This window comes from Oryctolagus cuniculus, chromosome 7 (genome assembly GCF_964237555.1).
Source record: "Oryctolagus cuniculus chromosome 7, mOryCun1.1, whole genome shotgun sequence".
NCBI classification, from domain to species: domain Eukaryota; kingdom Metazoa; phylum Chordata; class Mammalia; order Lagomorpha; family Leporidae; genus Oryctolagus; species Oryctolagus cuniculus.
Genome location: NC_091438.1, coordinates 40,304,466 through 40,317,132, shown reverse-complemented (window position 1 = coordinate 40,317,132; position 12,667 = coordinate 40,304,466). Strand labels below are relative to the sequence as shown.

Below are 12,667 nucleotides of genomic sequence, written 5' to 3'. Positions count from 1 at the left end.
GGCTGCAATACCTAGGTCTTGTCCAGGCCAAAGACAGAGCCAAAAAATCCATTTAGGTCTCCTAAGTGGGTGGCAGGAGCCTGAGAACTTACACCATCCTCCTGTCCCTTCCAAGGTGCATTGCCGTGGAGTTGGATTAGAAGAGGTATATCCAGGACTTGAACCAGCACTCAGGTATGGGATGCTAGCATTGCTACCAACTGTATCACACTTGCTCTTCAAAATGTTTTGCACCAAAATAAGCATATCATTAAGTTCAATTGCTCATGAGATGCAGGAACAGTTTGTTTCTATATGGCATGCATCTTATTAATGGTTTATCACAACCTGGCCTAGGAAAAAAATGCCCCAAATCTTTACATCTTGAGATATTTAAAACATCTCAGTGCAGTGGTTGTGTTTGCTTCCTACCTCCCATCCCTACTCTTTCTTTCCCATGTCAAGACACCCATAAATTGATGGACAGAAGTTGCAGGAACATTATTTCTCATATAGTGGAAGTAGATGGTTGGGACAGCATCCTTAATAAGCTGAAAAATGCTTGTAATGTTTTAGATCCCAGTATCCATCAGTTGTAATTCTGGGGACATTGAGACACACTTTAAATGAAAAACAATAAACCAAGATTATTTCTTCAAGGCAGCTGTCTTTCCTACTACCTTTCTAAAAGCATTCTTCATGTCCTTGTTCCTGAGGCTGAATATGACAGGGCTGAGGAAAGGGGTAATGACAGTGTAGGGTACTGCTATGAGTGTATCATCTCCCCCCGAGGCTTCTGGCTTCATATACACAATAGACGCAAAACCAAAATGAATAATGACTACCGTGAGGTGGGAAGCACACGTGGAAAAAGCTTTCTGCTTGCCCTCAGCTGATGGGATCCTGAGAACAGTGGAAAGAATTAAAACATACGTCAGAAAAATAAGCAGGAATGTACCAAGCAAGCCTGACACTGAGATTACGGTCACAATGAATTCCGTGAGGTCACTGTCTATACAAGACAGCCTCATGACTGCCCGCATATGGCAGAAGAAGTGCTTGACAAGGTTGGGTCTGCAAAACGAGCCCCTGAATACCAGTGCAGTCTCTACCAGAGAAATGAAGAAGCCTCCAGCCCAAGCAGAGGCCACAAGTTGTCCACATACAATGTTGGTCATAAGCAGTGGATATTTGAGAGGGTTGCAGATGGCCATGAAACGGTCATACCCCATCAAAGTGAGTATGATGCAGTTTGTGCCACCAAGTCCCAAGAAGAAACACATCTGAAAGCCACAACCTGTGACTGAAATTCTGCTAGTTTTGGCCAACAGATCTGCCAGCATCTTGGGAACAATGGCCAATGTGTAGCATGTCTCAGAGAAGGAAAGTGCACTAAGGAAGAGATACATAGGGGTGTGGAGAGATCTATCCAACCAGGTAAGACCCAAGATGGCCAAATTACCTGTCAGGGTGAGGACATAAAGGCAAAAGAAGAACAAAAAGAGGAATGTCTGTACATGTGGGTAAACAGAAAAGCCAACAAGAATGAATTCCTGCAGAACTGTCTGGTTGATCTTCATCATATCCATATCTGAAATTGAAAGAAAATTAAACATTCAACTCTTCATCAAATTAAAATGGTGATATTAATAAAACAAATAATCCAATGCACAAGTACCAACAGTTTTTCCATTTTATTTAGTAATACTTTGTGCAGATGATATGTCTTCCATACTTTCTGTTCACTCATTCATTGATTACACTCAATAACTAATAATTGATGACTTATTGTGTTATAAGAGACATGTCCTAGAATATTTTCTAGATAATTTTATTGGCTAATATAGAATACAGGGGAAATAATATCTTTTTGATGTTGAGATGGATATTTCAATGTATTAGGATAGCCAGATTTAATTAGATTACGAAAAATTGAAAAAAAAAAAAAAAGGGCTGAGTAGCTAGCAGACAGAGTACAGTATGGTATAGAAGAGTCCACACAATATGCGGCCTGCAAATATCACTACAGAAATACTAAGAATTTATTTCTTAGCAACTTTAGGACCAAACTTGGACAATGATTTGCAAGTGTAGAATTAGCCCAAAACTATTATTCTTTCTTAGAGAAGACATTTAGGTCATAAAATATTAAAAGGAATTATAGAACATACTTCATTCCTCCTACTATGGAGGGAGGTGAGAAGCATAGAAGGGATATCCCAGGACCCTTAAGATTAATGTAGATTAATTTAAGTATTTCATAATATCAATAAAGACTATTCAAACACAGTACAAGTAGCATCTGAGATTATACCCATTTCTGTAAGGCCAATGTCAGCACTCATGAAAGATAAATATTTTTTAGTCACTGTATGGATTCCTTAATAATTCTATTGCTGATTTAATCTCATCAACCTCTGACTTCAATGTTTCTTGAATTTATACTGAACACATTTTTTCAGCTTTCTTTTATATTGAGCAATTGTTTTTCTTGGCCCACATGTCAATATGTTTTATAACTATTATTTATAAAGTCTACATTTTTTTCAAATTCTCTCTGTTGTTTATTGATTTCTACCCTTCACAGAGCAAATATGAAGTGCATAGGACAGCTGTGAAATGTGTAGGGCAGTTGTGTATCTAGGAATATCATGTTTGTAAGTAGAATCAAACTGTCTTGTCTTTGTGTATAATTTTTTATCAATGATAAATGATAAATGATTTTTACCCTTCACAGAGCAAATATGAAGTGCATAGGACAGCTGTGAAATGTGTAGGGCAGCTGTGTATCTAGGAATATCATGTTTGTAAGTAGAATCAAACTGTCTTGACTTACCTTAAGGAGGAATCATTGATAAATCATTGATAAATGATCCCTCCTTAAGGTAAGTCACTGTATGAATCATACAGTTCTGAACTTCTCAGAGTGATAATATAGAGAATTTTGAAAAAGGTGGTAACTCCCAGAACTGTTGTATAAATGGTAAATTATCAAAAAGGTGCATAATGTATAAATAATTTCAGATTTTACTTTATTATTCAGCGTTATATAGCATATAATTTTTGAATATGGAGATGAACAGAATTTCCACCGTAATTAGGTTTATTTCAGGCTAAGTTTAAGCTTTATTTTTAATGACAGAATCTAGTATATTACTGAGAACCAGAAGAGGTAGCAGGAAAATTATCTCACCTACGTGTTGGGGGATGGGCTGGGGAGGTCAGTGTACTGTATTCCACTCTCCTTTAAATTATCTATGAAGTGATCCCCAAATTCATATGTGTCAAATTTGATGTGATATTTGGATCCATAGGCAAATGGCAAACACATGTATGTAAGATCTGAAAAAAGCTGAAAACACAGAAATTGAGAAGAATGGGGGTTAACCAGATGCTAGGGAGGGTAGGGAGAAGAGAGGTGTGGAAAGGTTGATTATACTAAGTTATAGTTAGATAGGAAAAAGAAGTTTGGGAGTTCTGTTACACAGCAGGGTGACTACAAGGTAATGATAATATACTGTCAATATTTTTAAAACATAAAAAAGGATTTTGAATGTTTTCATCATAAAGGATGTATTTGAAGAGATAGATACGTACCACTTTATGTATAAGTAAAAGATGAAAATTAAAATAATAAAAGATATATATACGCTTTCCAAAGCATAAGAGATATTGATTTGAACAAAATGTGTAATTTTATCCTAAGGATTCTTTCTTTTTATAGTAACACTTAATTAAAAGGGAGAAAACTGTCAAACTACTTTTTAAAAAACTCCTTACCTTGTATATTTTGTCAGGTTCAAAGTTAATTCACTCACACAATTTTTTTTTTTTTTTTCAAAAAGACTCTTCACATCGTTGTTAGAAGCATGTATTTGTCCTCCACTCAAAACAGACAGTTTGGCTTGCTCTGAGAGTCTGGATTCTTACATGTACCACTGCTAGTTTAAGAACCGTGGGAAAGCCACTGTAGGTTTGGCTCTGAGCTTCCCCAGCTGGAAGTGAGGAGGAGGATCCTGAGTCTGTGCAAGCTCCAGCTTGCTGTGGAGCTAGGGTTTTGTGACATGCGTTGCCAGACCTACCGTGTGTGCTGTGATCAGTGCCTTTCTTCCACTAAATCGCAATGGTTTAGAATCATCCTTCCTGCCACTTTAGGGAGGCTGTGTGATTATTTTCAAGGACTAAGTTTCCTCAGCTCTAGAGGTTTGGTTTTAGTTAAGAGACCACAAGGGATTCCTTTCTTCTTTCATCAGAGGGTGCAGAGAACTTTCACACTTAACTTTGTAATTTGCTCTCATTACTTACAGGGCTTTGTGTAACACGTGACTTGCAAAGCTTGACTCTCTGGGGATTTTAACTTGCAGAGTTCATGTCTTCATAAAAATACCTTATTCCATTATCTAAGTTATTTTTTGGCAGGGAGGGATGAATAAATATTTTTTTCCTAATGCTCATTCTGTTTGCTCTTCCATTGACAAAGATACTCCCCTGGCCCGAACGTTAATCAGGCTGCTATAAGTCTTCTGCTCAACTAGACTTTGACTCTGGGCTTCAGTGTCTACCTGTGTTAGATCTGCGTTGCCTCATTATAGCTATGATTTTCCTAAACCAGTTTGGAAAGTATTCCCTACTCTTGATAACTGATCACCCTTGATATCTAATTAAATTCTTCATGTCTCACCATCTCCTACGTGATATCTAGGCTTCCTGTCCTGCCATTAGTAAGAATCCTATTATATCTGTTAAGCAGGAATCTCTCCTTATTTTTGTAGACTTATTTATTTATTTGAAAGGCAGAAATACAGATAGAGAGAGAGACAGAGAGAAGAGAGATTTTTTCCATTCCTTAGTTCACAGCCCAAATGGCTGCAATGACCACAGCTGAATCAGGTTGAAGTCAGGAGCCAGGAACATTATCCACATCCTTCAGGTGGGTGTAGGATCCCAAAAGCTTGGGCCATCTTCTACTGCTTTCCCCAGACCATTAAAATGGAGTTAGGTTGTAAGTGGAGCAGCTAGGACACAAACCAACACCCAAATGGAATGTCGGTCTCCCAAGTGGTAGCTTTACCAGGTACATCACAATGCTGGCCCCAGGAATCTCCTCTTATACCTAGTGTGTTTTCTAAGTAATTTTCTTTTAATTAATAATTAATTAATTAAATCTATTGCTAATTATTTTCCCTGTACCATGACTATAAACCCTATTTTCCCATGTTATATTCTGAATTGAACCTGGTACTATACCAAGATGTTTTCTTGCAATATTGCAATATTTCCTGAATACAATACTTTTACAACTGTAGCTACTCTCTGCATATGGTTTACTTTGTCACGTCGGTCTCCATAAACATCCTCAATCTTTCCTTCTAGTTACTAATTCTCTCCCTGATTATTTAAGAGTGATCTGCACTGTGTTGCAAATTATTTTTAAAAAGAGGAAATTCAGGCCGGCGCCATGGCTCACTTGGCTAATCCTCCTCCTGTGGCGCTGACACCCTGGGTTCTAGTCCTGGTCGTGGTGCTGGGTACTAGTCCCGGTTGCTCCTCTTCCAGTCCAGCTCTCTGCTGTGACCTGGGAGGGCAGTGGAGGATGGCCCAAGTGTTTGGTCCCTGCACCTGCATGGGAGACCGGGAGGAGGTACCTGGCTCCTGGCTTCAGATCAGTGCTGCACACTGGCCGTAGCGGCCATTAGGGGAGTGAACCAACGGAAGGAAGACCTGTCTTTCTGTCTCTCTCTCACTGTCTATAACTCTCTCTCTGTCTCTCGCTCTCACTGTCTAACTCTGCCTGGCAAAAAATAAATTAAAAAAGGAAATTAAAATGGCTAACAGACACATGAAAAAATGCTCAGGATCATTAGCCACCAGAGAAAAGCAAATCAAAACCATAATGAGGTTTCACCTCAACTCAGTTAGAATGGCTATTATGCAAAAAATCAACAAGCAATAAATGCTAGCAAGGATGTGGGGAAAAAGATACCCTTGTTCATTGTTGGTGGGAGTATTAAACTGGTACAACTATATTGGAAGACGGTATGGCGATACCTCAGAAAGCTGAAAATGACTATACCATATGAACCAGAAATCCTACTCTTAGGAATTTACCCAAAGGAAATGATATCAGCATATGAAAGAGTTATCTGTAGCCTAATAGCAGGTCAATTCACAATAGCTAAGATATGAATTCAACCTGGATGTCCACCCACCAATGACTTGATAAAGAAATTGTAATAGATGGATAGAGAAATAGAGATATAGATACAGAGACAGATAGAGAGATGATAGATAGATAGATAGAAATACTACTCAGCAGTAAAAAAATAAATAATGAAATCCTGTCTTTTGCAAAAAGATGGAGGCAACTGGAAACCATGATACTTAGTGAAATAAGCCAGTCCCCAAAAGGCAAATACCATATGGTCTCCCTGATCTGTTATAACTAATAGAGTACTGAAAATATAATGTATAGGAATGAAATTGACATTTTGAGATTCAATGATTGTTTACTGCTCTAGTCTCTACTTTTATTTATTGAACCCTTTAATTAGTGTGGGGTTAATCTTGTGAGAATAAAGTAAACTGAAAATGGATAATTGTAAAATTTAAGACAGGGAATAGGAGGGGAAGGAGGGGAGTGAGAACATTGACAGGAGAGAGTATAGGGTGGGAAATATCATTATGTTCCTAAATTTGTATATATGAAATACATGAAATCTGTTTACCTTAAATTAAAAGAATAGAAAAATATGTACCATGGGATTCCAAATCCCATTAAGGTGGCATGTACCAATGCCATATTACCAGTTAAAGTGATCAGTTTAAATTCATAGCTGATCAGAAAGGTAGGATTAAGTATCAAAAGGATCACATAAAAAAGACCAGTGTCTGCTAATAATAACAGATAGAATTAAAAAGGAGAGAATTATCCAACATGGCAAGTGGGATACACAGAAGACTCATAGAATGGCAGATGTCCTAAACAACACTCTGGCCTCAGATTCAGCCCTTAAGGCATTTGGATCCGACCATCAAAGAAAGAGGTACCTTTCTCTGAAGGGAGGAGAGAACTTCCACTTTGACTATGGCCTTGTCTAAATAAGGTCGGAGTTTGTGGACTCAAGAGACTTCCATAGCCTGGCAGCTCATGACAAGAGCCTGGGGTGATTACTGATGTCATAAATAAGAGTGTCAATTGTTAAATCAACAACAGGAGTCACCGTGCACTTACTCCCCATGTAGGATCTCTGTCCTTAATGTGTTGTACTCTACGAATTAACGATATAACTAATATTCAAACAGTGCTTTACCCTTGTGTTTCTGTGTGGGTGCAAACTGTTGAAATCTTTACTTAGTATATATTAAATTTATCTTCTATATATAAAGATAATTGAAAATGAATCTTGATGAAGAATGGGATGGGAGAGGGGGTGGAGATGGGATGGTTTGTGGGTGGGAGGGAAGTTTTTGGGGGAAAAGCCGCTGTGATCCAAAAGTTATACTTTTGAAATTTGTATTTATTAAATAAATGTTTAAAAAAAGAAGAAAGAATAAAAGAATAAAATGAGAGTTGGGAGAAAATCATAAAAAATATGAGGAATTATATTTTCTTATAAAGGTTTTATACATCTGTAAAATGTAATCATGAAAACTGAGTTGCATCATAGAATGTTGAGAAGTAACAATGACCAGACATGGTTGAGCTGAAAATCACTAAACCAGGTGACAAGAGAAGGTTCCATGGAGGTAGCATATTGGGTAGGGCATCTAAAAAAAAATCAGGATTGGAATTCCAGTTTTTGGTAGATTCTAATAACTTTTGGCAGTTCAACACTTCCAATTATTCAATGAGTATATAAGATTAATTAAACAACCAGTTTTCAAAGTTATCAAAAGTACCAGACAAAATACTTTTGAAAAATTTAATAATATATATGGATGAATAATGAGCACTTGAGTAAGTTTTTAGAATCGTTAGTCATTAGGAAATGAGAATTAAAATCACAAAGTGATTCTACCACACTATTTAAACAGATAAAATTAAAAATATACATTGATCATATTAATGTTGGTGAATAACTGTAAAAGTGTAACTCAAAAACTGATATTAAAGACATATAGATTGTAAAATATTTTGAATATCACAAGATAATTTAACAATATCACAAGATAATTTTTCAATATCATAAAGAGTTTATTTGACCCAGATTAGAAGACAAGATGACATATATTAACTGTTCTCTACTTCTTCCCCCATAGATATAACTAAAAATCCTATAAGTAAATTGACAAAAAAAACTCATAAAATGGTCTTTTTAAATTTTTATTAATATAAAGGAACATATTTCATGTATTTCATAGATACAATTTGAGAAAGAAGGAGAAGGTGGATTGATTACAGAGCTTATCCGTAGTAATCCAACCTAAAAAAAATGGCTAAACGCACTATAAAAGCACAAAGAAGTAACAGTCCTGACACTTCAGAAAGAAAAAAATAACACTCAAACATCCTGTGTGAGCATAGGAAAAAATATAGAAAATGATCTTTTTCATGAGCTTTCATTTAAAATTATTTTTATTTTCTATTTCTTCCATTTTTAAACTTTAGATAACATATTTTTAATTTACAATATAATTGGAGACTTGATGTTCCTCTAAATAAACAGTTCAACAAATAAAAAGAGAAAGATCATAATTCAGCAGGAATTTGGGTAATAATCATGAACAATAATCAATTAAAAAGATGTCAATTTTACTCACATAGAGTATATTTTAAATAATAACAGATCATCAAAATTATAATGCTGTATTGTTGTTAATAACTTGTTTGATAAGGATTTGAAGCAATGACAGACAAAATAAAGGGATTTCTTTTTTTTGGCTTTTCTTTTTAATTTAAAAAAAAAAATGTTAGCTCCCATCAGCCTGAGTTATGGCACAGCTAGTTAAGTCACTAGCCACAACATCGGCATCCCACACTGGCAACTGTGTGAGTCCCAGCTACCCCAGTTCTAACCCAATTCCTTTTTAGTGGATCTGAGAAAGCAACAGAAGATGGCCCAAGTCCTTGCACCACTGCACCCACCTGGGAGACCTGGATGGAGTTCCAGGTTCCTGGTTTTGGCCCCCTTGTGGGAAATGAACAAGTGGATGGAAGATTGTATGTATGTGTGACTATGGGTTGCCATGTGTGTGTGTGTGTGTGTGTGTGAGAGAGAGAGAGAGAGAGAGAGACAGAGACAGAGAGACAGAGAGAGAATCCCTCTCTCTGTAACTTTGCTTTCAATAACTAATTCCAATAGATACATAGATAGATAGATAGATAGATAAATAAGTAAATTGTGGCTACCACATACAAGGGAGAACATGTGGTATTTGTTTTTCCATATCTGGTTTAATTCACTCAATGTGATATTTTCCAGTTGCATCCATTTTTATGCAATGGATAGAATTCCACGCTTTTTACAGCAAAATAATATTCCATAGTATGATATTTGAATAAAAATTTTAACAGCATCTATTATGTTATTCAAAGTTTGTAGAAGGAAATGCTTGAGAAAATTGTATCTAAATTTGCGGTGAGTAAAGGAACTTACATGGATATAGGATTTCAATACCAAAAGTAATAAAGTATCAATAAAGTATCAGTAGGCTTTGGAAAGTTTTACATGTGTAATGTAATATACAGTAAGTCACCAAAAATATGTGAAATTATGTTTTAAAAGGCAGTATAAATAAAATTATACAGAATCAAAAATTACCATGTAACACTTAAACAAAGAATGTGATGGAATGAGAAATAAAGAAAATGAGCTAGAAACAAACAACAAAAAGGCAAAGTTAACTCATAATATATTAAGCTAGAGAAGAAGCAGCAGATTTGTTTACAAAATGGACAAATTGCTTGCTATTATAACTCACTGAAAATACAATGGTATAGGTAAATTGAAAATAAAATGAGTAAAATATGTATTGTACTAACCTAAATTGAAAATTCAGGAGTAGCTATCCTACTATTACCTAAATTGCACTTAAAAACTAAAATATTAGAGACAAAGAGCACAATTACATAATGAAAAAATTATTCCACAGGAAAGGTGTAATAATATTAAATGTGTATGACACAAAATACATGACAGAAAAGTGCCAGAGTGGAAAATAGAAATAAAAAAATTCAAAAATTTTTTTAACTTTTATTAAATGAATTTAAATTTCCAAAGTACAGCTTATGGATTACAATGGCTTCCCCCGATAACGTCCCTCCCACCTGCAACCCTCCCCTTTCCCACTCCCTCTCCCCTTCCATGCACATCAAGTTTCATTTTCATTTCTCTTTATATACAGAAGATCAGTTTAACATACATTAAGTAAAGATTTCAACAGTTTGCTCCCACACAGAAACATGAAGTGAAAAATACTGTTTGAGTACTAGTTATAGCATTAAATCACAATGTACAGCACACTAAGGACAGAGATCCTACATGAAGAGTAAGTGCACAGTGACACCTGTTGCAGACTTAACAAATTGGCACTCTTGTTTATGGCCTCAGTAATCACCCTAGGCTCTTGTCATGAGCTGCCAAGGCTATGGAATCCCCCTGAGTTCACCGACTCTGATCATATTTAGACAAGGCCATGGTCAAAGTGGAAGTTCTCTCCTCCCTTCAGAGAAAGGTACCTCCTTCTTTGATGTGCTGTTCTTTCCACTGGGATCTCACTCGCGGAGATCTTTCATTTAGTTTTTTTTTTTTTTTTTTTTTCCCCAGAGCGTCTTGGCTTTCCATGCCTGAAATACTCTTATGGGCTTTTCAGCTGGATCCGCATGCCTTAAGGGCTGATTCTGAGGCCAGAGTGCTGTTTAGGACATCTGCCATTCTATGGGTCTTCTGTATATCTCACTTCCCATGTTGGATCGTTCTCTCCCTTTTTTACTCTATCAGCTAGTATTTGCAGACACTATTCTTGTTTATGTGATCCCTTTGGTTCTTAGTCCTATCATTATGATCAATTGTGAACAGAAATTGATCACTGGGACTAGTGAGATGGCATTGGTACATGGGATTGAATTGGAACCCCCTGGTATGTTTCTAACTCTACCGTTTGAGGTAAGTCAGCTTGAGCATGTCCTGAATTGCACATCTCTTCCCTCTCTTATTCCCACTCTTATATTTAACAGTGATCACTTTTCAGTTAAGTTTCAGCACTTAAGAAGAATTGTGTATTAATTACAGTATTCAACCAAAAGTATTAAGTAGAACAAAAAAAAAACAAAAAAAATACTAAGAGGGATAACATATTAAGTTGCTCATCAACAGTCAGGGTGAGGGCTGATCAAGTCACCATTTCTCATAGTGTTCATTTCACTTTAACAGGTTTCCTTTTTGGTGCTCAGTTAGTTGTCACCAATCAGGGAGAACATATGGTATTTGTCCCTTTGGGATTGGCTTATTTCACTCAGCATAATGTTTTCCAAATTCCTAACAGGGATCACTAGAGTACATGTCCCATACAAATTCAATATTTTTATAGGGTCTTCTGCATCCCATTTTTGGGCATTAGATATATCTATATATATTTGTTAAAGAATATATCAATGAAATGAACAACATCAACAATGAATATTATCTAAATGACATTATTAAAACACTCTAAGGACAACTACAAGTCGCATGTTCTTTCAAAGTATACATAGACCATTCACTAAGACAAACCAAATGCTGAATCATAATGCATTCTACAAAAAATTTAAAAGAATGAAAACCATACAGAGGACATTAGGGTTATCATTAATGGAGTCAAATTAGAAATCAATAACCAAGACAAAAGGAAAATCTGCAAACATATGAAACTTAAAAAAAAATTTCTAAATAATTCAAGGATTAGAGAGAAAGTCCTAAAGAAAATTTTAAAAATTCAGAATTAAATAAAAATGAAATTATAACATATCACAATTTTTGGGATGCAGCAAAAGCAGTGCGGAAAGGGGAATTTATAAAATTAACTGCTTATATTATAGATGAATAAATGACTTTGAAAAATATTCTAAGCTGCCATTCAGGAAACTAGCAAAAAACAAAACCAAAATAGATCCAGAACCAGACAAGGATGTCTACTTTTACCATTACTATGTAACATCTTTCTGGATGTTTTAGCCAGAGTCATTAGAAAATAAAAAGAAATCAAGTGGATACAAATTGGAAAAGAGGAAGTCAAATTGTCTCTGCAGATAACATGATCACATATGTAGGGATACCAAAAGACTCCACTGAGAGAGTTTTGAAATTCATGAGAAAGTTGATAAAATTGCAGGATATAATATCAACACACAAAAATCAATAGCCTTTGAATATACAGACATTGCTATGGCTTATTTTGTAAGATCGATACCATTCATAGGTGCTACAAAAAAGTTTGAATGCCTTGGGATAAACTTAACCAAATAGGTGAAAGATATTTACAATGCAAATTACAGGGGATGGCATTGCAACATAGTAGGTTAAGCCTCCAACAGTGACAGCAGCCTCCCAGATGGGAACAAATTCAATACCAGGCCTCTCTACTTCCAGTCTAGCTCATTGCTATGTGCCTGGCAAAGTAGCAGATAATGACTCAAGCACTTGCGCCCCTGCACCCAAGTGGGAGAATTTGTAGAAGGTCTAGGCTCCAGGTTTTGGCTTGGTCTAGCCCT

General features: G+C 35.9%; 1 protein-coding gene across 1 annotated transcript; it reads right to left on the bottom strand.

Annotated features, from left to right (window-relative positions):
- Window positions 1–515: 515 nt before the first annotated feature.
- Window positions 516–1,571, bottom strand: OR10X1 (olfactory receptor family 10 subfamily X member 1). The gene has a single exon (XM_002715290.4). It carries the CDS (start codon window positions 1,566–1,568, stop codon window positions 627–629), a length of 942 nt encoding a protein of 313 aa, XP_002715336.2. The 5' UTR covers window positions 1,569–1,571; the 3' UTR covers window positions 516–626.
- Between the last annotated feature and the right edge of the window lie 11,096 nt (window positions 1,572–12,667).